General features: G+C 40.7%; 1 protein-coding gene across 2 annotated transcripts in view; it reads right to left on the bottom strand.

The window, feature by feature from the left end:
- rassf6 (Ras association domain family member 6) overlaps nt 1–26,040 on the bottom strand; it is a 72,396-nt gene that overhangs the window by 8,095 nt on the left and 38,261 nt on the right. For both annotated transcript variants that reach the window (XM_043719296.2, XM_087994590.1), the window contains exons 5-9: nt 25,179–25,318; nt 15,742–15,845; nt 15,127–15,305; nt 4,116–4,217; nt 290–341 (exon numbers count right to left, since the gene is read on the bottom strand). In XM_043719296.2, the coding sequence (XP_043575231.2) occupies nt 290–341; nt 4,116–4,217; nt 15,127–15,305; nt 15,742–15,845; nt 25,179–25,318 (577 nt within the window). The remainder of the gene's footprint in view (nt 1–289; nt 342–4,115; nt 4,218–15,126; nt 15,306–15,741; nt 15,846–25,178; nt 25,319–26,040) is intronic.

Genomic DNA, 26,040 nt, shown 5'->3' with positions numbered 1-26,040 from the left:
GGATGTCCCATAAATAATGGACTGTAAGGAAGGTAAACAAAGAAGAAACCCAACTCAGCAAATTAGAGTTTTTGATTGATTTAGCAGAATAGATTAAGGTATGTTTAACACTCGTACAATGGTGTTATTCCAGATCTTGGTGTTATTCCAGATCTAGAGGTTATTTGCAATACAGAGTCATGTTAGTCCTAGATGTTCCAGAATCAAAGAGATGGTTATTGATCCAGGTACCAGAACCCTAAAGTCAAATTAATCAAAAACAAAAAGGGATTTTTGGTGGATACCTTACCTTCATTTGCATGAACGACATACAATGCAAAATCATTTGGATCATTTTCTATCTGTTATGGAATAAAAAGGTCAAACCAAAAAAGTTATAATATATTATAAATCTCATACTTTCAGGTACATTTCTGTCTGTGGTATCTGATATCCTATGTCATGTTTCTGTCGCTCTGTGCTAATTTTCTTCCGTTATAAATTCCTAACACAAATTTCTATTAGAAATCCGCATTCTGATTCTGATTATGTAATGTTGACATTTGCTCAAAATGCCATGTGAGCATTTGTTTCAATAATTGCATTAATGAACAACAAAAGATTTCCAACAAATATTGCTATGAAGGTGTAGGTGTGTACTGTACTTTCAAGAGAGAGGAAGCTAGCAAGGATTGACTGAAAGCACAGAGTGTGCTGAACAATTTAAAAATGTAACATTTGGTTGACACAAATAGCTGGTGCTGTGTTGCCATGGTACAAAAACACATTAAATATGGCCAATCAGTTTAAATTATGCCCCAGAGACCAAAGTCCAATCAAATTTGAATTTTACTGTTTGGGATTACATTAAACCAATGAACTGACCTAATGTTTTGGGGTATAAAACTGGACATTTTGAACAGTTAGAGGGAGAATGGCAAAGAGCACCCACGAATAAAGACTGCCAGCTGAATAGCTGTCTGAAAGGTACCTATCCATAAGAAATTTGTGCAGCAGAAGGTCGAAGCTGACCTAGAGAACTCTACGGAGTGAGTTTGATATCCAAAGATGACAACTGGATTTGAAATTGATTTGCTGTAAATGTAAGAGGGAATTTATCAGGCCAGTATTATAGAGTGGGAGGTAAAAGATAGGTTTAAGAAAAGGGAGTTGTAAATAGCTGTTGTTTTAATGTTCTCAGTTGGACTCAAAGAAAAAAATGTTAATTTTTACTTTAAACAGTGAAATCTGGGATAGTTCTTTGCCTCTCAAAATTTAACAGATTCAGCGCTAGGTGAGCTTCTCTGTGTGCCCTGCTTAAATTAGCAGAGGGGTTTACCCTGTGTTGTAGCAACATATAGAATTCACAGTACTGTAACATTGTTAAATGCATCCACTGTTTTTTGATGTTTTATATAACACTCAACTTCAAGACTTGAAGGTAAAGCCTATTCTCAGAACTGATGGTTTTAACTAGATCTGTAACATTGTCAGCTAAAGCTTTGTGTTATATATTTTTCTTTACACAATTATTTTTTAATTACATTAATGTAAAGAGCAAATGTTAAAGTTTGTTTGAGATAAAATTCTTGTGTTGTTGTAGGACACAGAAATATCTTGCAAAACTTTTAGCTCCATGGGTTGGGGACGGTGGAAGAAAATAGAGGGTGGGTGAAGGTTAAAAACAGAAACCCAACACATATCCAAAATGCTAACTTCCATTGTTAATGGAGGAAGATGTGAGATGGAGGGCTGTGAATAGTTGTGTGACTGATCTGCTCCCTGGAAGACATTGCTTGCTTCAATCCTAATCTCTTTGGCATTTTAGTCTTGGGAGCTGGGCTGTTCAAGAAAACAGTGCAACTGAAGGGAAGTGTGCACAGCTGATTGGGACCTTGGTTCCTTTCCAGAATAGTTTGCCGTTCATGAGTAACAAGAGCATTTCCTTCCAAGGTACTTGTCAAACATCCCATGATCTAATTCCTTGATTAGCTGGCTTCACTCATTCGTGACACAGCCCCAATCTTCAACCTGATGCCTGACTCCCCTTCTAATCTCCAATGTTCAGATCTGCCACCTGTGTCCTGACATCCAGCTGTCCTACACACCACATTTCTGATGTCCAGCTGTCAACCTCCTCCTCGGACCTCTGATATTCAATTATCTATACCATGACCTGGAGACTGAATTGAAAAATTTGAACCTGCATTCCTGTCACTGGGGGGACAATTGTGTTTTTGCATTTGATTCTTGTCTCCAGTGACTAGTGACTGTCATAAACCATGACAGATCTTCTCACTCCTTCAATAATCAATGACCCTCTCCCCACAATCACTGCAGCCTCTGTGTAAAATTAAAGTCATAGAGATGTACAGCATGGAAACAGACCCTTCGGTCCACGCCGACCAGACATCCCAACCCAATCCAGTCCCATCTGCCAGCACTCGGCCCATATCCCTCCAAATTCTTCCTATTCATATACCCATCCAAATGCCTCTTAAATGTTGCAATTGTACCAGCCTCCACCACATCCTTTGGCAGCTCATTCCATACACGTACCACCCTCTGCGTGAAAAAGTTGCCCCTTAGGTCTCTTTTATATCTTTCCCCTCTCACCCTAAACCTATGTCTCTAGTTCTGGACTCCCAGACCCCAGGGAAAAGACTTTGTCTATTTATCCTATCCATGCCTCTCATAATTTTGTAAACCTCTATAAGGTCACCCCTCAGCCTTCGACGTTCCAGGGAAAACAGCCCCAGCCTGTTCAGCCTCTCCTGTAGCTCAGATCCTCCAACCCTAGCAACATTCTTGTAAATCTTTTCTGAACCCTTTCAAGTTTCACAACATCTTTCCGATAGGAAGGAGACCAGAATTGCACGCAATATTCCAACAGTGGCCTAACCAATGCCCTGTACAGCCGCAACATGACCTCCCAGTACTCTGACCAATAAAGGAAAGCATACCAAACGCCTTCTTCACTATCCTATCTACCTGCGACTCCACTTTCAAGGAGCTATGATCTGCACTCCAAGGTCTCTTTGTTCAGCAACACTCCCTAGGACCTTACCATTAAGTGTATAAGTCCTGCTAAGATTTGCTTTCCCAAAATGCAGCACCTCGCATTTATCTGAATTAAACTCCATCTGCCACTTCTCAGCCCATTGGCCCATCTGGTTCAGATCCTGTTGTAATCTGAGGTAACCCTCTTCGCTGTCCACTACACCTCCAATTTTGGTGTCATCTGCAAACTTACTAACTGTACCTCTTATGCTCGCATGTAAATCATTTATGTAAATGACAAAAAGTAGAGGGCCCAGCACCGATCTTTGTGGCACTCCACTGGTCACAGGCCTCCAGTCTGAAAAACAACCCTCCACTACCACCCTCTGTCTTCTACCTTTGAGCCAGTTCTGTATCCAAATGGTTAGTTCTCCCTGTATTCCATGAGATCTAACCTTGCTAATCAGTCTCCCATGGGGAATCTTGTCAAATGCCTTACTGAAGTCCATATAGACCATCTACTGCTCTGCCCTCATCAATCTTCTTTGTTACTTCTTCAAAAACTCAATCAAATTTGTGAGACATGATTTCCCGCGCACAAAGCCATGTTGACTATCCCGAATCAGTCCTTGCCTTTCCAAATACATGTACATCCTGTCCCTCAGGTGAGGCCATTTAGCCTTTCTCTTTTGGTTCCATCCCGTAGTCACTTCCACTGTCACTGATGGGTTTCCCAGCCTCTCCCAATAGCCTATTCTTTTGTTATGGTTCAATAATGAGACACTATGGGACCTCAATAGTGCACATCAGGTACCATTAGCTTCAAGCTTTCAACCTAAAATGAAACTAAACAGTGAAGAGGTACAGTTGGTTTTGATATCATTCTTTAAGGCTACTGATCGGGGCGGGCGGGGGGGGGGGGATTTTGACAGTGTGAAATGGAGTGGATTGCAGCAAGTGATGGAAAATTGAAGGGAGAATTGGAGAAATATTTGTGCATCTGGAAATGGGCAAGGAACAGGAGTGAGAGAGTGAGAATGGGGGACAGTGGGAATAATGGATAGTGAGGCTTACAGGAGTGAGACAGTGAATATGTTAGCTCACAGAGCTGCTCAAAAACTGCTTGGAGAACATACCTTAAATTTTTGTAGCAGTAATGCTATCACCTCCTGGGTTGTCATTGTGCTGTTGATTCTCACATTAGTAATAGAGCCTTTGGTTGGTGTGAAAATAGAAGTCTGTGGAATATGAATAGGAGTTATTTTACTTTTTATGTTGTATAAAACAAAATTCCATATCAGTTTGTTCGTCAATTCAGTCCGAATTTAAATAGCCTAAATCTGAGATTGATAAAGGTGCATGTATTTGATAGTTGCCTATTTCCTGCTTTCACCGAATCCACTCCCAGGTAAAATGTCCAAATTATTCCATCAGTTTCAGTTTTGTGAAAATATTGAGAAGCTCTTCAATGAACACATCCGACGGCAGGCGGAGAGTTTTAACAACAACAATAACAATAATAAACAAAATTATTCCTCCTACATTTAGAGGGACAAAAACAATAAATACCCAAATCATAACAAAGGGTATATAAAATAAAAAAAACATTAACTGCAGTGTCAGTGACTACACTTCAGTTCCTGAAGTGCCAAAGAGTCAAAAGCTTCAGGAGTTCGAATGCACTCTGTGTGAGCCTTCTCCAGGGCCACTTGGATATGGAGATAGCTGTACAGGAGTGAGTGGCAGCAACTGGGAGCTTGCTTTGTCTAATTTAGACCTGTGAACTGCAAGGGGCTGAAAGGTTTTCATAGATAGATGGAACTGTGGTTTTAATGTTACAATCAGATCAGCCATGAACTTATTTAATGATGGAGCAGGCACAAAGGGTGAATGATCTATTCTGGCTCCTAATTCATGTGTTCATATGTATGTCCCTTGGAAACGCCTGGGGCAGATTGATGAAGCAATCCTCCAATATGCCCAATCTCTACTACTGCATATAGCCAAAATTGTAAATGTGAGATGAAAGTGCAGCCAGAAACAGGGGAGTAGTCCCTTCAAGTAATGGACTACAAGCCACAACTTCTCACTTCCCGTGTAATTTTGAGGCAGCTATTCATCCCAGGTTGTAAAAGTTGCAAATCTGCTATGTGCAACACATTGGCCCAGAGCTAAAATTCCTTTATCATCCTTCCACTCTCATTTTTTTCCCTTTCGTGTGAAAGGATTGAAAAGCTGCAGCTCTGTTATGATCCGATTTCATTGCTTTCATCATACCCAGTGTGGAGGCAGATAGGGGGGGTGGACATCTGTGGGTAGGTGTGTGAGTGACCTGCTCCCTGCAAGGCACTGCTTGCTTCAAGCCCAATCTCTCTTTGGCAATCTAATCCTGAGAGTTGTATATTTCAAGCTTCAGGAAACAGAGCAGCTGAAGACAGGTTGCACAACTCAATGGAACCTAAGTTCCTTTCCAATCATGCTTATTGTCCACGAGTAACAAGAGTGTTTCCCCCAAAGCATCACTGTCTGGGTCAAACTGACTTTGCTAAGGTATGGTGTCAATAACTGGTACAGACTCACTTTTTACACAGGACCCTTTGTGGAAACATGTTTCAATCGGGTTAAATCATTTTAATTTTGACTATTGAGAAATTAAACTTAATCTGTTTTAAATACTGTCAGCTTTAGAATTTCAGCTCAGATCTCCACACCATTTTCTGAAAGAAGAATCTGGAAATTGTCTTTTGTCAGCAGTCTCCTCACTTTTCTCATGTTTCCTGTCAGATTTTGTTGTAGGCAATTGCAAGATAATTCCTGGGCTTCTAAATTGTTTATTCTTCCACACTGAAGACTGGCCAGTTTCACCATTCCAGCAGGTATAATAAATGCAGCATGAGTTTTGGAGGTTATGCCACTGTGTCTCACTTGGGCTGCCTGTAAGAACTTAATGACAGGTAGTTGCACTCAAACAGCGGCTTGAACAACCCAAAATAGCTGACCTACTTAATAAGGTTTAAGTGGCACCTATGTAATTGATGCCAATGGAATGGGAAATAGCTAGATGTATATAGGCAGCTGTTTGGAATAAACAGGAACAGTACAAGTCATGAGGACTATTTGTTCATCAAATATTTTTATATTTTAATCTAGGATCTTTTGCCCTTTCTGATGGATATATACAATTAATCCTGTGTGAATTTCATGACTGCCCTCTCCACCACTGACAGCATTTTGAAAGTTTTCCCAATTCTTCTGATTATAATTTTCAAATAAACACTGCAAGTAGTATTTTATTTAGCATAATTTACAGCTGAAATGTTTGAATCTGTAACATGTTACATTTAAGTTTTAGGGAGTCATCGAGTCAAACAGCATGGAAACAGACCCTTCAATCCAACTAGTCCATGCCTACCATGTTCCCAAACCAAACTAGTCCCACTTGCCTGCTTTTGACCCATATCCCTCCAAACAATTCCTATTAATGTACCTATCCAAATGTCTTTTAAATGTAACTGTGCCTGCATCCACCATTTCCTCTGGCAGTTCATTTCACATATGAACAACTCTCTGTGTAAAAACATTGCCCCTCATGTCCTTTTTAAATCTTTCTCCTCTCACCTTAAAAATATGCCTCCTAGTTTTGAACTCCTCCATCCTAGGGAAAAGACCTTTGCTATTCATCTTATCTATGGCCATCATGATTTTATAGACCTCTATAAGGTCACACTTCAAATTCCTACACTTCAGTGATAAAAGTCCCATCCTATCCAACCTATCTTCATAACTCAACCTTTTCATTCCTGGCAAAATCCTGGTAAATCTTTTCTGAACCCTCTCCGATTTAATAATATTTTCTTGTAGCAGGGCAACCAGAACTGTACACAGAAGAGGCCTCACGAACATTCTGCACAGCCTCACAAAATGGCGTCCCAACTCCGATATTCAAAGGACTGAGCAATGAAGGCAAGCATGCTAAATGCCTTCTTAAACACCCAGTCTACATGTGATGCAAATTTCAAAGAATTATGTACCTGAACCCTAGGTCTCTGTTTTACAACACTACCCAAGACCCTACTATTAATTGTATAAGTCCTGCCCTTGTTTGTTCACAGCACCTAATATTTATCCAAATTAAACTCCATCTTCCACTCCTCAGCCCATTGATCCAACTGATCAAGATCTCTTTTAATCTTAGATAATCTTCTTCACTGTCCGCTATACCATTAATTTTGGTGTCATCCGCATATCTACTAACAATGGTAAAAACAATGACTGCAGATGCTGGAAACCAGAGTCTAGCTTAGAGTGGTGCTGGAAAAGCACAGCAGTTCGGGCAAAAGCCCTTCATGAGGAATGCAGGCAGAGAGCCTGAAGGGTTCCACGTGGTAGACTAATTCGTAGAGTTAGATCACGTGGGATTCTGGAGAGCTTGCCAATTGGATAAATGCCATTTATCTCTCCACCCTTCAGGCTCTCTGCCCGTATTCCTGATGAAGGGCTTTTGCCCAAAGCATCGATTTTACTGCTCCTCGGATGATGCCTGAACTGCTGTGCTTTCCCAGCAACACTCTAATCTATCTACTAACAATGCCTCCTAAATTCTCTTACAAAATGTTTCTATAAATGACAAACAAAAATGGACCCAATGCCAATCCCTGTGTAACACCACTGAGTCACAGGCTTCTAGTCTGAAAAACAACCCTCCACCACTATCCTCTGTCTCCTACTATCAAGCCAATTTTGTTTCCAATTGGCAAGCTATCCATGAATCCCATGTGATCTAACTCTATGAATTAGTCTACCATGCGGAACCTTGACAAAGGCTTGATGAACAAAGTCCTATCTCAATTTGTGTTGTAAACTGCACCGCCCAATAAACAGTGTCATTTGATCAGCATTGTTATGTTACAAAGTGCACCTCAATCATCAAGAGTAGAATTAACACATGCCAGCCCCCACAATTCAATGATCAGAGTTGATGTTAGCACTTAATATTTGCTCCCATGAGATAATTATTAATAATTATTAATGTCAGGAATGCTTTGCAGTACATTTTTGTCAATTGGTCTCAAGGAGAATATAAGTCCACTTAGATATGCTTATATCTATAATGCGATAAAAAAAGTTTAGGCATAGCATGCCCTTCCATTGTCACACACCCTTCCCATCACATTTTCTGTTTATTACACTTTTGTTGATAACACCTTTTCTATTATTACAAAGCAAAGAGAAAAAAATAATCCTTCAAGTTTGGGTTGTGTGGAATATTAAAATGTTAACATTTTAAAGCTCATTCCAATAGGCTTGAAATCCATCTATTTCCAGTTTTAATGGAAACATGAAGGAACAGTGGTGACCAAAATACTTGCAAGAGATGGGTCACTCAATAAAATGTTTTAATAAGGCTTTGTGTCACACATTTTATCTATTCATGCTTAACCTAAAGTGATATGCTTTCCTGCACCAAAAATGAGGACTGGCTATCTATAAACCACTCCTGCAATAATCCAGCTGCTAAACACCCTCCTCCTAAAACTGCAATTGGACATCTCCCACCCAAAAAACCATGATTTTACCTCACATCTGTAATTTTCACCAGATCCTTTTGCTCTCTTCCCTGACTTATTTCCTCCAGTCTGACCCTTGGCTTTTCTGTCCTCATCATTGGCCTTTCCTAATTCACCTCCAACCATTCAAATCCCTTTTCCATGGTATATCTGATCCCACTACATGACTTTTTCAATCCCACACACTGGTTTTTCCAATCTCTGAACATGGTTCTCTGATATTTTCACACTTTCATTTCAAACTCTTCCCCCAGTCTTTCAGATTTTCCTGTCACCTGTTTGATTTTCTGCACTCCCCATTCCTCAGCCAGTTTCTGATCTCATCACTCCAGCCTCATCTCTCTAACCCAGCCAACAGCTTCCAATCTTACCTTCATTTATATGATTTCATGCATCATTCTGATTTCCAAACTCATTCAATAACCACCATCTTTCCTACTCCTCTTTCCTTCCTCTGCTCTTCCCGTGTGGTCTGATTGCTAAGGACTATCTGCAGTGGCTGAGAAGTGGAGACACAAAATGCCAACAGATCCTGTTTTTAAGTAGGACCCAAGGAAACTTGTTTTTTGGGTATATTGCACTCATGCTTCACTCCCTCCCTGCTTTCCCATAAGTATCGTGACCAGTGTGTATGCTAATGGACTATGAATATATGGCATCAGCATGTTAGCACATTTCCATACTTGTGTGTGTGCCCATGTACCTATGCATGTGTGTATACACTTGTGCTTCTGTCTGTATTTGCACACGTTCATGTGTTTGTGTATACATGCCGCTGCGTGGTTACAAGTGTGTGATGTGAAAGTGTGCAGGTGTCCATGCTTCTGATGACATATTCGTGTTACTTAGGAACAGGAGTAGGCCATTCACCCCTTTGAGCCTGTTCCACCATTCAGTGAGATCATGGTAACTCCATTTACCTGCCTTTGGCCCATAGCCCTTAATACCTTTGCTTTACAAATATTTATCTATGTCAGATTTAAAATTAACAACTGATCTAGCATCTGCTGCCATTTTTGGAAAAGAGTTCCAAGTATCCACCAACTTTCCTAACTTCTCTCCTAAATGGTTTGGCCCTAATTCTCAAACTATGCCTCCTAGCTCTAGAATAGCCCAACCAGTTAAAATAGTTTATCTACCCTGCCTTTTCCTGTTAATAGCTTGAAGACTTCAATCAGACCACCACTTAACCTCCTAAATTCTAGAGAAGACAGGCCTAATTTGTTTAATCTCTCTTCCTAACACAACCCCTGAAGTCCAGTTATTATTCTTGTAAACCTATATTGTACTCCGTCCAAGGCAACTGGGTTCTTCCTAAGTGCCCAAATCTGCATTAGTACTCCAAATGGGGTTTAACTTGAGATAACTGCAGCAGAACTTCTGCATCCTTACATTCTAGTGCTCTAGCTGTAAAGGCAAGCATCCCATTAGCATTCTTGATTATATTTTTCATTTGTTTGTGACATTTTAAAGAGCCATTCACCTGAAGGCCAAAGTCTCTTTGGACATACACTGTTTTTAACATCTTACCATCTAGAAAGTACCTTGGTCAATCTTTTTTTGGTCCAAAATGGAAAACCTCAGACTTGCTTATATTGAACTCCATTTATCACAGTTATGCTCTATTCACTTAGCATATCAACATCCCTTTATAATTTTATGCTATTATCTACACTCTACAATGCCTATGTTTGTACAGTCCATGTGTTTGCATATATAAGTATGCGTGATGGTATGATGTGGGAAGTAAGGAATTGACAGAGTTCATAAATTTGAAATATCTGAATTAGCATAGTTCATGACGTTAAACTGTTTTCTCCCTCTTAGGATCCTGTGTTCTCTGTGGACAGGATAAATGTGATTATAAAAGGAACACAAAATCTAACTAAAGGAGAAAACACAAAATGTAGTCAGACAAGAGGGACACTGCTTCCTGAAACTGTGATATAAATTTCTGAGTCATCAACATTTTCAAGATTTGGAGATGCCGGTGTTGGACTGGGGTGTACAAAGTTAAAAATCACACAGCGCCAGGTTATAGTCCAACAGGTTTATTTGGAAGTACTAGCTTTCGGAGCACTGCTCCTGCCTGATGAAGGAGCAGCACTCTGAAAGCTAGTGCTTCCAAATAGACCTGTTGGATCATAACCTGGTGTTGTGTGATTTTGTAACATTTTCAAGAAACTTATCTTTGTTGAAGACTCTTCCCTATGTTGGCATAAATAAACTTTAATATCCTATACACTCCTGCCTTTGGAATGGTGCTTGAAATCCCCACAACAGTATGCATGTGCATTATGTACGTATATATGCACATGTTTTTGAGTCTGGCAATGAAACTTCATAAAAGAGGAGAAAGTAATGTGATTCTTGGGATTTACTATTGTCTACCATGAATCTGAAGTTTCTTCATTTGCCCCAATTAATTCTCGATTCACTACTGATGGCATTACATTAATTAGGCTGTATGGCATTAAAAGATTAAAGAAAGCTACAGAACAGCAGCAGAATAATAAACTGTTCATGGTTGAGTGTCCTGCTTGTAATAAAACACCAGGTTTTCTGTACCCTGCACACCATTGTAGGATTGCAGCTAGTTTTAAAATGATAAGAAGTAGGTCGTGCACCAAATTTCTGAATCTCCACAAAACAGTTGTTAAAGTCCATGAATTGGAAAAAGAGGACAGAAGGATAAAATTTACATTAAATACATTGCCCCAGTAAGGAAGTTCTGTATAAAATGAATGTTGCCCTATGGAGAAGAACAGTGAAAGGAATGTCATTTTTTAAGTGTGGAAGGAAACATTGCACGCAGATAGATATGACAAATACAGGTGAGGATTAAATTGACAGCATTAGAGTTATGGGAAAGCAAAATCTGTAATCCGGGGACAGATACCCGTGAAAAATATGCAAATTGTAGTTTATTAACCAAGCTCTGAAGGTAAATTCTGCAAAGACTCTTAACTAGTCTCATTTTTTAAAATCAGATTTGATTATGATGAGTAGATAAACATTTCAAAGTCCAATCACATAGGCTACCAGATACAGACAAAAAGTTTTGCTTGGGATTAACATTAAAGGGTATTTAGTTAAAGTCAGCTCTAGAACCAGGGTAAAAAGCAAATAGGTTAATTTGAATTTCATTGAATTCTCATTGAATTCTCATGAGAAAGAAAAATGTTTCACTCTTATTCAAAATGCATGGTTAAAAATATGGTTTGATCTCAAGCCAATTATGTAAATTTAATACCTTCAGGAAGGGGTGCACTAGTTTGTGTTTATTATCTTTGATGGTGGGGTGCCAGAAGTTGGCCCTATTATCTTTTGGGAGAATTAGTTGAAATTGGGTCTATTAGCTGAGAATTGAGGTAGATGTAAGATTGTATCTATTGCTTGAGGCAGGAGTAGGGTACAACAATTTGGATCTGTTATAAGTGATGTGTCAAGGTAGACAAAATTGATATTTTTATTTGTTAATGGAATGTGGGTGTTTCTGGATGTTCCTGATGAAGGGCTTTTGCCCGAAACATCGATTTTCCTGTTCCTCGGATGCTGCCTGACCTGCTGTGCTTTTCCAGCACCACACTCTCGACTCTAATCGCCAGCAGCTGCAGTCCTCACTTTTGCCATGTTTCTGGAAAGGCCAACATTTATTGCCTATCCCAAAATGTCCTTAAAATGGTAATGCTGAGATCTCCTATTGAACTGGTGTAGTCAGTATGGTGTAGGTACACCCAAAATACAATAGAGAGAGAATTCTAGGATTTTGACCCAGTGACAGTGAAGGAAGGTTGGTTATAGTTCTAAGTCAGTATGATGTATGATATGGAGGCAGCTTTGTAGATGGTACTTTTCCAGTGCATCTGTTGGCCATGTCTTACAAAGTGGCAGTGTTCATGGATTTGAAAGATGTTGTCATAGAGTCATAGAGATGTACAGCATGGAAACAGACCTTTCGGTCCAACCCGTCCATGCTGACGAGATATCCAACCCAATCTATTCCCACCTGCCAGGACCCGGCCCATATCCCTCCAAACCCTTCCTATTCATATACCCATCCAAATGCCTCTTAAATGTTGCAATTGTACCAGCATCCACCACTTCCTATGGCAGCTCATTCCTTACCTGTACCACAAACTGTGTGAAAAAGTTGCCCCTTAAGTCTCTTTTATATCTTTCCCCTCTCACCCTAAACCTGTGCCCTCTAGTTCTGGACTCCACCACCCCAGGGAAAAGACTTTGCCATTGACAAGTTTTGTAGTGTATTTTATAAATGGTAAAGACTATGACCACTGTCAAGCAGGTTATTTCATTTTGGATAATGTTGAGCTTCTTTGTGTTGTTGGAATCTCATCCATCAAGTCGGGGAGAATATTTCATCATACTCCACACTTGTATTTTGTCGATGGTAAACAGGCTATGGGGAGTCAGGAGGTGTGTTAGGTGCCTGGAATTTACAGCCTCTGAATCTTCTCTTTCACTGCAGTATTTAAATTACTCATTCTGTTATATTTCTAGACAGTGGTAAACCTGAGGATATGGATGAAGGAGATTCAGTGATGATAAATACTGTTGAACATCAAAGATAGACAGTTAAATTCTCTTTTGTTAGTGATAGTCATTACCTGACACCTGTGTTGCACAAATGTTATCTGCCACTTAATCAGTCCAATCTTAATTTTGTCTAGGTTTTGCTGCATGTGAGCATAAATTGGTTCAATGTCTCAAAAGGTACTCAACATAGTATAATCATCAGCAAACACCCCCTTTCTCACCTTATGATGGAGGAAAAGGTCACCTGATGAAGCAGCTCAAGACAGTTAGACCTAAGACACTAACCTGAGGAACAAGGGCTCTTGTGGTGCAGTGGTAGTATCTCTACCTCTGAACCAGGAGACTGGTTCAAGAACCAAAAACAGAAATTGCTGGAAAAGCTCAGCAGGTCTGGCAGCATCTGTGGAGAGAAATCAGCGTTAACATTTCAGGTCAAGTGACCCTTCCTCAGAACTGATGGTAACTAGGTAAATGTTGGTTTATATGCAGAGGATAGAGGGGGTAAGGAGTAAACAAAAGGTGGGGATAGAGCCCAAAGAGAGAAAAGAACAGTTGGACAGACAAAGGAGTGGATAGCAATCTGTCTAGGAGGGTGAACTGCTGCTAATGGGAACTGTTAGTGGGATAGTTTATGTCATCTGAAACGACAATACAGCATTCTCTCACTGCAATGTTAAATTAGAATATGCCCAAGATTTAGTCCTCTGTTCACTAACTGTGCCTGTGATTTAAACAGTCATAGTCGGAGTCATACACATGGAAAATGTCCTTTCGGTCCAACCAGTCTATACCGAACATAATCTCAAACTAATCTAGTCCCACCTGCCTGTTCCCAGCCCATATACCTTCAAACCTTTCTTATTCATGTACTTATCGAAATATCTTTTAAATGTTGTAATTGTACCCACATCCAACACTTCCTCAGAAAGTTCATTCCACACGCGAACCACCCTCTGTGTAAAAAAATTACCTCTCATGTCTTTTTAAAATCTCTCTCCTGTCACCTTTAAGTTGTGCCCCAGTCTTGAATCTGCCAGCCTAGGGAAAAGCCAACTACTATTAAGTCTCTCTATACCCCTCATTATTTTATAAACTTCTGTAAGATGACCTCTCAATTTCCAATGCTCCAGTGAAAAAAGTTTCAGTCTATCTAGCATTTCTTTATAACTCAAACCTTCCATACCCAGCAACATCCTGGGAAATCTCTTCTGCCTCCTCTCCTTCCTATAACCTTGGGTGTGATTACCTCCTAACCGATATTAGTGGGAAAGCTTATTGGATTAAGCAGCAATTATATAGTTAAATACTCAGTTCTGAAGAGGAGTCATACTTTACTCAAAATGTCAACTCTGCTTTCTCCCCACAGCTGCTACCAAACTTGTTTAGTTGCTATAACACTTATAGTTTTTATTTCAGATTCTGAAATGCTGTCCAGCAAGGTTCTTGTCCAATCAGGAGCCTTGCCAGTGAAGTTCCACTCTACCTGAGACTGTCACATTTTTTGGGGGAAGCTGAGGGGGAGATGGGATTTGGGGCAAATGGAGGGTCTATCCCAATCATGGAATCAGAGCATTCTGATTTCCTTATTGGGAAAGCAGCCAGCCACTTCTCTCACCTGCCAAGTAGGTAGGTAATCAAACTGGGGTTGGTTGAAGACCTTAATTGGTGATGATGGTGGCTTCGGGATGGAAAGAGTGAGAGAGAAATAGTTGCTATAACTTAATTGTCCACAACTTAATTGCTGAAGTGGCAATGTCTCTCCGGGGCTAATTTACCCAATTATTTGCCTTTCCCACCACCTTCCTCACCACCTCCAAGGAGGGCAACATCATAGCTTATGTGCTGAAGGTCTGGAGTGGTGAATGAATTCAAATCACTGAACCATTTCTGTCTTTTCAGTCTTATTGAAAAACTGAAGCATTTCAGGCACTGGTGATACTGAGTGCTATTCGTACACTAGATTTTACAGACAAGTTGAACATGTTATATTTCAAAACAAGGAAATGGACTCTGACATTTTTACCTTGTAATTGTAGAAGTGACCATTAATGGAGTATCGATGGCGCTGAGCTTTCTTTGCTGCAGTCACAGCTTGGTCCTTTACCCTCATCTTCACCAATGATGCATCACTCCTAGTACGTATCAAGTTGCCACTTTCTGGCTCTGGGTTCCGTTTTGGTTTTAATGTACTGCTTTCAAAGACTAAAAGGTTGTAGGAGGAAGAAAACATAACAAACTAAAATCTATCTTAGACAATATTCAGTGTTCAAGCTGGATCATTCTCACACTGTATAGCATATGACTTTAGGTAATTGGACTGATTTTGCAACTGAATAGAAAATCAGGCATTGTTGAACTCAATTCCCTGCCCAGAGCACAGAATCAAGGAAAATTCAAGAAGCATCTTTACTGCTACAGCAGTTTGAAACACACTTCTGTTTATAAAAAACAAAACAGGAAATGCTGGGAATACCAGAACTCTCTGCATTGTTCCTCACTTAAATGCCCAGTAGATATTGTCAGGGAATTAATACATTTAACCCTTTATTCTACAATAGTCTTTCAAAATTTAATTTCACTGCTAATTCCAAAACATTTTCAATTATTTATTCACTCTCCCTGTCTCTTATAAACTTACTCAGCTGCTGGACTGGCCCCTGTTCTTTGCCATCTGGCACAGTTTCTTCCTCCAGTTCAGCAATGTTGTACAAGTTGTCAAACTCTCCCCAGCGCGTCATTCCTCTGCAAATACAAGTTAATTTATTCAATAACTTGAATTCAGAAAGTGCTGAAAATAGTCAACAGACCTAATAGCTTCTGTGGAAAAAAAATGTTTAAGTCAAAGATCCTTCATCAGGAATGGAAAAAAGATAGAGATGTAGTAGATTTTAAGCAAAAACAGAGCCAATGGTTAGCACTGCTGCCCTCACAGCGTCAGAGACCCGGGTTTAATTCCCGCCTCAGGCGACTGTCTGTGTGGAGTTTGCACATTCTCCCCGAGTCTACCTGGGTTTCCTTCGGGTGCTCTGGTTTCCTCCCACAGTCCAAAAATGTGCAGGTCAGGTGAATTGGCCATGCTAAAATTGCCTGTAGTGTTAGGTGCAGGGGTAAATGTAGGGGAATGGGTCTGGGTGGGTGCGCTTCAGCGGGTCGGTGTGGACTTGTTGGGCCGAAGGGCCTGTTTCCACACTGTAAGTAATCTAAGTAAAAGTGAATTTGGAAGGGAAGGCTTGGGATAATGGTATACTGCAATGAAATGGTAATGTGACAAATAAAAAAAAATGTCTGAAGGAGATTGAAATGGGATCAGCAGAATTATCACAGACCTGTCACTCAAAAAAAACTGAAAACAAAAATAGAAAAATAATAGGGGTAAAGGCTGATCTGACGTCGATTCTGGTAGATTGAAAAATCCCTAATTGAAAGGTGAGGTTCTGCCCTTTGATCTTATGTTGAGCTTCACTAAAACAGTATCATAAGCCAAGGATAGAGAGTTCAGAGTCAGTTTGCAATGAAGAAATAAAAAGACAGGAAAATAGAACCTCAGGGTCACACATGCAGACTGAAAGGAGATCTCTTTCAATGCAGTCACCCAATCTGTATTTGTTACCTAAAGCAGAGGAGAACCCATTATGTCCTTTAAGTATAGTATACTTAAGTGTAAATGCATTCCTATTTCAGCAATACTAGCATTTAGTAAGGTCTGGCAGGGATACCTGAGACCTAATGGAACAAAGGAATGGACGATGGTCACATATTAATTCAGGGATAATTGGGCAAGAATTGGGTTTATGAATATTCAGCACATAATCAGTTCGACCCAGAGAATTATAGAGGCTAGATCACTGGAAAGAAAAGTTGGAAAGATTTTTGACATATCTAGAAGTTGAGGCTATGATGAGTTGGCATGAAAGTGGATGCCAATCCATGATCTTGTTGAATGATGGGGCAAACTTGAGATACTGAATGGTGCATTCCTCCTATTTCTTATATTTTTACACCTGGAACATGAAACTTCTTGCTATTAGTGATGCTTCTTATGTAAATCATTATGATGGGTTTTCAAGTGCAAGAGATTTCTTATTATTCTTTTGGGAAAGGGAGGTAAAAGGGAGAAGATAAAAAGATTAGAACAGTTGTAAAAATAATCTAACAGCAGAAACTCACTATTGTTAAGATATTGTTAAGGGACAGGAATGGTTGTTGGAGGTTCCTGGTTACAGATGTTTCAGTAAGATGAGGGGGGGGTGGCGTTGCTAATTAGAAATGGTATAACAGCTGCAGAAAGGCAGTTCGAGGGGGTTCTGCCTTTGGAGATAGCATGGGCTGAAGTCAGAAATAGGAAAGGAGCAGTCACCTTGTTGGGTGTTTACTATATAGGCCCCCCAATAGCAGCAGAGATGTGGAGAAACAGATTGGGAAACAGATTTTGGAAAGGTGCAGAAGCCACAGGATGGTAGTCATGGGCGATTTCAACTTCCCAAATATTGATTGGAAGCTCTTTAGATCAAGTAGATTGGATGGGGCGGTGTTTGTGCAGTGTGTGCAGGAAGCTTTTCTAACTCCCAATGTAGATTATCCGACCAGAGGGGAGGCCATATTGGATTTGGTACTTGGTAACGAACCGGGACAAGTGATGGGCTTGTTAGTGGGTGAGCATTTTGGTGATGGTGACCACAATTCTGTGCCTTTCACCTTGGTTATAGACAGAGATCGGTGCGTGCAACAGGGCAGGTTTTACAATTGGGGGAAGGGTAAATACGATGCTGCAAGACAGGATCTGAGGAGCATCAATTGGGAGCATAGGCTGTCAGGGAAGGATGTCGTTGAAATGTGGAACTTTTTCAAGGAACAGATACGACGTGTCCTTGATATGTATGTACCTGTCAGGCAGGAAAGAGATGGTCGCGTGAGGGAATCTTGGTTGACGAGGGAGGTTGAATGTCTTGTAAGGAGGAAGAAGGAGGCTTACATAAGGTTGAGGAAACAAGGTTCAGACAGAGTGTTGGAGGGAAACAGGATAGCCAGGAGGGAGCTGAAGAAAGGGATTAGAAGAGCTAAGAGAGGGCATGAAAAATCTTTGGTGGATAGGATCAAGGATAACCCCAAGGCCTTTTATGTGTATGTTAGAAATCTGAGAATGACGAGAACAAGGGTAGGTCCAATCAAGGACAGTAGTGGGAGACTGTGTATTGAGTCGGAAGAGATAGAAGAGGTCTTTAATGAGTACTTTTCTTCAGTATTTACAAATGAGAGGGACCGTATTGTTGAAGAGGAGAGTATGAAACGGACTGGTAAGCTAGAGGAGATACTTGTTAGGAAGGAAGATGTGTTGGGCATTTTGAAAAACTTGAGGATAGACAAGTCCCCCGGGCCTGACGGGATATATCCTAGGATTATGTGGGAAGCAAGAGAGGAAATTGCAGAACCGTTGGCACTGTCTTCACTGTCAATAGGGGTGGTGCCAGGGGACTGGAGAATGGCGAATGTTGTGCCCCTGTTCAAAAAAGGGAATAGGGATAACCCCGGGAATTACAGGCCAGTTAGTCTGACTTCGGTGGTAGGCAAAGTAATGGAAAGGTACTGAGGGAAAGGATTTATGAGTATCTGGAAAGACACTGCTTGATTAGGGACAGCCAGCACGGATTTGTGAGGGGTAGGTCTTGCCTTACAAGTCTTATTGAATTGGAGGTGACCAAGCATGTGGATGAGGGTAGAGCAGTGGATGTAGTGTACATAGATTTTAGTAAGGCATTTGATAAGGTTCCCCATGGTAGGCTTATGCGGAAAGTCAGGAGGCATGGGATAGTGGGATGTTTGGCCAGTTGGATAGAGAACTGGCTAACCGGTCGAAGTCAGAGAGTGGTGATAGATGGCAAATATTCAGCCTGGAGTCCAGTTACAAGTGGAGTTCCGCAGGGATCAGTTCTGGGTCCTCTGCTGTTTGTAATTTTTATTAATGACTTGGAAGAGGGAGTCGAAGGGTGGGTCAGTAAATTTGCAGACGATACGAAGATTGGTGGAGTTGTGGATAGTGAGGAGGGCTGTTGTCGGCTACAAAGAAACTTAGATATGATGCAGAGCTGGGCTGAGGATTGGCAGATGGAGTTCAACCCTGTCAAGTGTGAGGTTGTCCATTTTGGAAGGACAAATAAGAATGCGGAATACAGGGTTAAATGGTAGGGTTCTTAGTAAGGTGGAGGAGCAGAGGTATCTTGGGGTCTATGTTCATAGCTCTTTGAAAGTTGCCACTCAGGTTGATAGAGCTTGTAAGAAGGCCTATGGTGTATTAGCTTTCATTAGCAGAGGGATTGAATTCAAGAGTCGTGAGGTGATGTTGCAGCTGTACAGGACCTTGGTAAGGCCACATTTGGAGTACTGTGTGCAGTTCTGGTCGCCTCATTTTAGGAAAGATGTGGAAGCTTTGGAGAGGGTGCAGAGGAGATTTACCAGGATGTTGCCTGGAATGGAGAATAGGTCGTACGAGGATAGGTTGAGAGTGCTAGGCCTTTTCTCGTTGGAACGGCGAAGGATGAGGGGTGACTTGATAGAGGTTTATAAGATGATCAGGGGAATAGATAGAGTAGACAGTCAGAGACTTTTTTCCCCAGGTACAACAGAGTGTTACAAGGGGACATAAATTTAAGGTGAAGGGTGGGAGGTATAGGGGGGATGTCAGGGGTAGGTTCTTTACCCAGAGAGTGGTGGGGCATGGAATGCGCTGCCTGTGGGAGTGGCAGAGTCAGAATCATTGGTGACCTTTAAGCGGCAATTGGATAGGTACATGGATAGGTGCTTAAGCTAGGACAAATGTTCGGCACAACATCGTGGGCTGAAGGGCCTGTTTTGTGCTGTATTGTTCTATGTTCCATGTTCTATGTTCTATTCCATATGGCATTTTTCTGCATGAAATTATTGAAAGAAATTTGAAAAGGATTTAGCAGCATTTCCAACTGAGTTCTACATTGAATATATATCATCCTTTAGTGACTTACTATCAATGAAATTTGTGAATGAAAAGAGACTGAGGATCAATATTATAGTTTTAAAACAAATGCTGGAGAATACAGACATCTCCAAAATGAAATGGGTGGATAGCAGCAGTCAACTATATAAGTCCTTTAAGAAGAAAGAAGCAGGGTCTCGGGGAGTAGTAAACATTATAGAAAAAGGAACATTAATGCACACTTAAAAGAAAGAGAAATGGGAATATAGTAAAACAAAACGCTGCCAATGCTGGAAATCTGAAACTAAAATAGCAATTCTGAAACAAATCTGCTAGATCAAGTGATTGATGAAGAAGCAGCTCATGGAAAGCTAGTGCCTCCAGATAAACCAGTTGAACTATAACCTGGTGTTGTGCGATTTTTATTTTTGAGAGAGACAGAGATGGACTGTAGGCCTTCTAGCTGCTAAGGCCTGGAGTTGCTCCCCTCATGATGTTAAGATGCCAACTGACTTAGATTTCGAGCAAGTGGCAAAGGTAGATACTGCAGACACAGTGCCCTTCTCAATGGGCAAACTTGAAGGCAATTAAGTGAACAGTAGTATAGCTTTATCTGCTCCATTATCGTTTCCGTTATGAGATGACATGATAATTGTAAAAGCATTGACGTTCATTTTAATATATTGCGTCTTGATGTTTTCCTTTGTCCAGAGTTGGTTGGAAGCAGACAGTTTTGTTCTTTGTGTCACCTTCACTGGCAATGTTTATACAATGAAATGGGGTTAAGAAGCTCCTGATCATACAATCAGCCTCAACCATTTTATGAGCTCAGCAAGATTGTCCATTTTCAAAAGAAACAGAATTTAAACATAAAAAAGAAGAGAGTGCAGATTCCTTTGCCATTTATTTTTATGTCCTTTGATCATAACACTTTTTGGCCTCAATTGGAATGTGATATCCAGTTCAAGGCACCACACTTTAGGAAGAATATGAAGGTATTAAGAGGAATTACAGAAAAGACCCCTGAGGTTTCCTGGGTTGATGAACTGCAGTTATGATGCAGAATTGGAAAACTTGGGCCTGTTCAACTTGCAGAAGAAAAGGCTAAGAGGAGGTTTGATAGCAGTATTAAAAACTGAGAGCTGTGGAGTAATGGAGAAAAACTGTTCCCATTGGTAGAAGGACAGAGAACCAGATGGCACAGATTTAAAATAATTGACTAAAGGAATAAGGTATGCATAAGGGAAAAAACACTTTCATGCAGAAAATGATTAGTCATAGAGCCATAGAGATATACAGCATGGAAATAGACCCTTCGGTCCAACTTGTCCATGCTGATCATGTATCCTAGATAAATCCAGTCCCATTTGCCAGCATTTGGCCCATATCCCTCTAAACTCTTCCTATTCATATATCCATCCAGATGCTTATTAATTGTACCAGCGTCCACCACTACCTCATTCCATACACTACCACACTCTGCTTGAAAATGTTGCCCCTTAGGTCCCTTTTATATCTTCTCCTTCTCATCTTAAACCTATGCCCTCCATTTTTTGGACTCACTCACCCTGAGGAAAAGACCTTGTCTATTTACCATATCCATGTCCCTCATGATTATATAAACCTCTATAAGGTCACCCCTCAGCCTCTGACATTCCAGAGAAAACAGTCCCAGCCTATTCAGCCTCTCCCTGTAGCTCAAACCCTCCAACCCTGGAAAATCCTTGTAAATCTTTTATGAACCCTTTCAAGTTTCACAGCATCCTTCCTCTAACAGAGAGACCAGAATTGCACACAATATTCCAAAAGTGGCCTAACCAATGTCCTGTACAGCCGCAACATGACCTCCCAACTCCTGTACTCAATACTCTGGCCAATAAAGGAATGCATACCAAACACCTTCTTCACTATCCTATCTACCTGCAGCTCGACTTTCAAGGAACTACGAACCTGCACTTCAAGTCTCTTTGTTCAGCAACACTGCCCAGCACCTTACCATTAAGTGTATAAGTCCTACCTTGATTTGCCTTTCCAAAATGCAGTGCGCACATTTATCTATTGAATTGAATTGAATTGAATTTATTGTCACGTGTACTGATGCACAGTGAAAAGCTTCCTTAGGGCTCTAATGTAAATTAAACTCCATCTGCCATTCCTTGGCCCATTGGCCCATCTGATCAAGATCCCATTGTACTCTGAGGTAACCTTCTTGGCTGTCTACTACACCTCCAATTTTGGTGTCATCTGCAAACTTACTAACCATACCTCCTACGTTCACATCCAAATCATTTATATAAATCACAAAAAGCAGTGGACCCAGCACTGATTCTTGTGGCACTCCAGTGGTCACAGGCCTCCAGTCTGAAAAACAAACCTCCACCACCACCCTCTATCTTCTATCTTTGAACTGTTCTGTATTCAAATGGTTAGTTCTCCCTGTATTCCATGTGATCTAACCTTGCTAACTGTCTGCCATGAGGAACCTTGTTGAATACCTTACTGAATAGATCATGTCCACTGTCCTGACCTCACCAATCCTCTTTGTTACTTCTTCAAAAAACTCAATGAAGTCAGTGAGTCACAATTTACCACAAAGAAAACCACGTTGACTATCACTAATCAGTCCTTGCCTTTCCAAATACATGTAAATCCTATCCCTCAGGATTCCCTCCAACAACTTGCCCACCTCCAATGTCAGGCTCACCAGTCTATAGTTCCCTGGCTTTTCCTTACCATCTTTCTTAAGTAGTGGCACCACGTTAGCCAACTCTAATCTTCCAACTTCTCACCTGTGGCTGTTGATGATACAAATATCTCAAAGGGGCTCAGCAAACACTTCCCTACCTACCTAAAGAATTCTAGGGTACACCTGATCCAGTCCCAGGGATTTATCCACCTTTGTGTTTTAAGCCATCCAACATCTCCTCCTCTGTAATATGGACATTTTTCAAAATGTTGCTATTTATTTCCCATGTTCTATCTCTTCTATGTCCTTCTCCACAGTAAATACTGATGCAAAATACTTGTTTATTATCTCACCTATCTCCTGCCGTTCCACATGTAGGTGGCCTTGCTGATCTTTAAGGGGACTTATTGCATTCCTGGTTACCCTTTTGTCCTTAATGTATTTGTAAAACCTCTTTGGATTCTCCTTAACCCTATTTGTCAAAGCTATCTCATGTCCTCTTTTTGCCCTCCTGATTTCCCTCAAGTATACTCCTACTGCCTTTATTCTGTTCTAAGGACTCACACGATCTATCCTGTCTATACCTGACAAGATGCTTCCTTCTTTCTCTTAACCAAACCCTCAATTTCTTTAGTCATCCTGCATTCCCTATACCTACTAAATTTTCCCTTCACCATAACAGGAATATAAGTCTCTGGACTCTTGTTATTTAGTTTCTGAAGGCTTCCCATTTTCCAGCTGTCCCTTTACCTGTGAACATCTGCTCCCAATCCGCTTTTAAAGTTCTTGCCCAATACTGTCAAAATTGGCCTTCCTCCAATTTAGGGCTTTAACTTTTAGATCTGGTCTATCCTTTTCCATCACTATTTTAAAACTAATAGAATTATGGTCGCTGGCCCCAAAGTGCTCCCCCACCGACACCTCAGTCACCTGCCCTGCCTTATTTCCCAAGAGGAGATCAAGTTTTGCACCTTCTCTATTGATACATCCACATTCTGAATCAGAAAAGTTTCTTGTACACACTTAACAAATGCCACTTCATCCAAGCCCTTAACACCGTGACAGTCCCAGTCTATGATTTAAAATCCCCTACCGTAATCACTCTATTATTCTTACAGATAACTGAGATCTCCTTACAAATTTCCTGCTTACTATTTGGGGGTCTACAATGCAATCCCAATAAGGTGATCAGCCCTTTCTTATTTCTCAGTTCAACCCATATGACTAGGAACTGGAATAAACTGTTTGAAAGTCTGATGATGACAGAATCAATTGAGGCTTTCAAAACTGAATTAAAACAAAGTCTGAAAAGGAATTGTTTCCAAGGCTGTGGGACACAGGAGACTGGCACAATATATTGCTTCCTAGAGCCAATGCAGAGAAGATGGACTGTGCTGTAACCATTCTATGATTTCATAACATCATGTGGGGGCATTACATGAACTAAATTGATTCAGGAAATCAGAGCATGGGGGAAGAGCAGTAATAGGGCAGGAAGTTAATTCTTGACAGCGCCTCTTCCAGATGATTAAATTGAGCTATTTCTGTGGATTCAATATTCTGCCTCACCCAAAGATTTATGCACTTTCTTATCCTCAAATGGTTTGAACTGTGATGTGACAGAGTCAACTTTCTGACATTAGGTACACGAGGAATAAGGTGGACAGAACCCTGGAAGGAGAGGACGAAAGTCTATGGCGGAATGAACTAGTACCTACTGGGCTGAGAAATTAGAGGCTATGGGAGATATCTGTGGGGGTGGACAGTCAATTCTGAGGGAGTGCCTGTGGGGTAGAAAAGAGTCTCTAGATAGGAGGGTTAGAAGAGGCTTGGGCATGGTATGGAGTCGGGGTCTAGTATTTTGTGTCTGGTGTATGGTCTAGGCAAGGGATAGGGTCTGAGTGAAAGGTTTAATGGGCGTGAGTGTCAGGCAGTAGCATCTGAGGGGTGAAGTCTGAGGGTAGATTCTGTAGGGCTAGTTAATGCAGAAGTTGAATTTGAGAGGCTAGTGGTTGAGGCAGTGGACTTTGCAGGGCTGCAAGGGCCGAGAAGAGAGTTTCTGAGGAAGTACAGACTGCAGATCGGGTGGAAGGCAGCAGATTGGCTCATAAAGCATTTGTCATTATAATTAGAAATTTCCAACCTGCACTCTGAGGGAGCAAGGTTCCTTTCTTGAGTTAAAAACAGAAGTTACTGGAAAAGCCCAATAGCTCTGAGGAAGGGTCACCGGACCTGAAACATTAACTCTGATTTCTCTTCACAGATGCTGCCAGACTTGCTGAGCTTTTCCAGCAACTTCTGTTTTTGCTTCTGATTTACAGCATCCGCAGTTCTTTCGGTTTCCTTCCTGGAATATTGAATTTACCATTTAATATCTGGATATATACTTGAACCCAGGAAGTAACCAGTAAGTGATGGGTACATTGATACTGTGGGTGCCTACCTTTTATTCAGTGTAGTATCAGTGAATTGGATTGCTATTGGTGATGGTACAGATTTTTCATCATCAATCTGAAATCTTATTAGTTGATATACACCCCATGCAATATCTAATACTCCTTCTAGGATGACCTTTCCATTATTCTGAAAAGAAAATAGTGAGATATTCAAATTACAAGATAAGCATCTTCATAAAATGTTACATTGAAAACAAAAATGCACAAGTAACAGTTCTAGGAAAATGAGTAAGCACATAGATGCACAGAGCTGGGCAGCTGCAAACAATTTACTTTAGTATCATTAACATCTCATTTGTGTTGGTGCTATTGGGTTTTAACTGTTTCTAACAGTTTAATTACATATTCTTGGGCATCAGCCAGACAACACAAGTTCACAAGTCATTTTCTTATTCTAACCTGTTTATGCCTTTTTCACTGTGTTTGAGAATACGGTGTGGGAAAATTGAAAAATTATGGCAATGATTTTGAAATTCAGTAGTGGATAAGTAGCATGTCCAACAAATGGCTTGGGTTCTGGTAACCTGGTGAGCATCGCCATCTTTTAATTCACTTCATTATGTTGTGCCACATTTACCAGTGTGCAACATGGGATAGTTTCAGGATATATCTAGCAGCTTAAAACTGGGTAACTAGAGCCACTGTGGGCTATTAGCAGAAGTAGAAATGTATTCAATCACAATCTGTAACTTCATGGCCTACAAATCCCTCCAATTTATGATTACCATGAATCAGGGGATCAACCCTGGTTCAAGGAAAAGTGTAGAAGGGTATGCCAGGACAGCATCAGGCCTATCTAAAAATGAGGCATCAAATCAACATAGTGAAGCTATACACAGAATGTCCACT

This window comes from Chiloscyllium plagiosum, unplaced genomic scaffold, assembly GCF_037043375.1.
Source record: "Chiloscyllium plagiosum isolate Xiang-an unplaced genomic scaffold, Cpla_swu_hap1 HiC_scaffold_2, whole genome shotgun sequence".
Lineage (NCBI taxonomy): Eukaryota > Metazoa > Chordata > Chondrichthyes > Orectolobiformes > Hemiscylliidae > Chiloscyllium > Chiloscyllium plagiosum.
The sequence above is the reverse complement of the archived record's forward strand: the minus strand, read 5'-3'. Positions and strand labels throughout refer to the sequence as shown.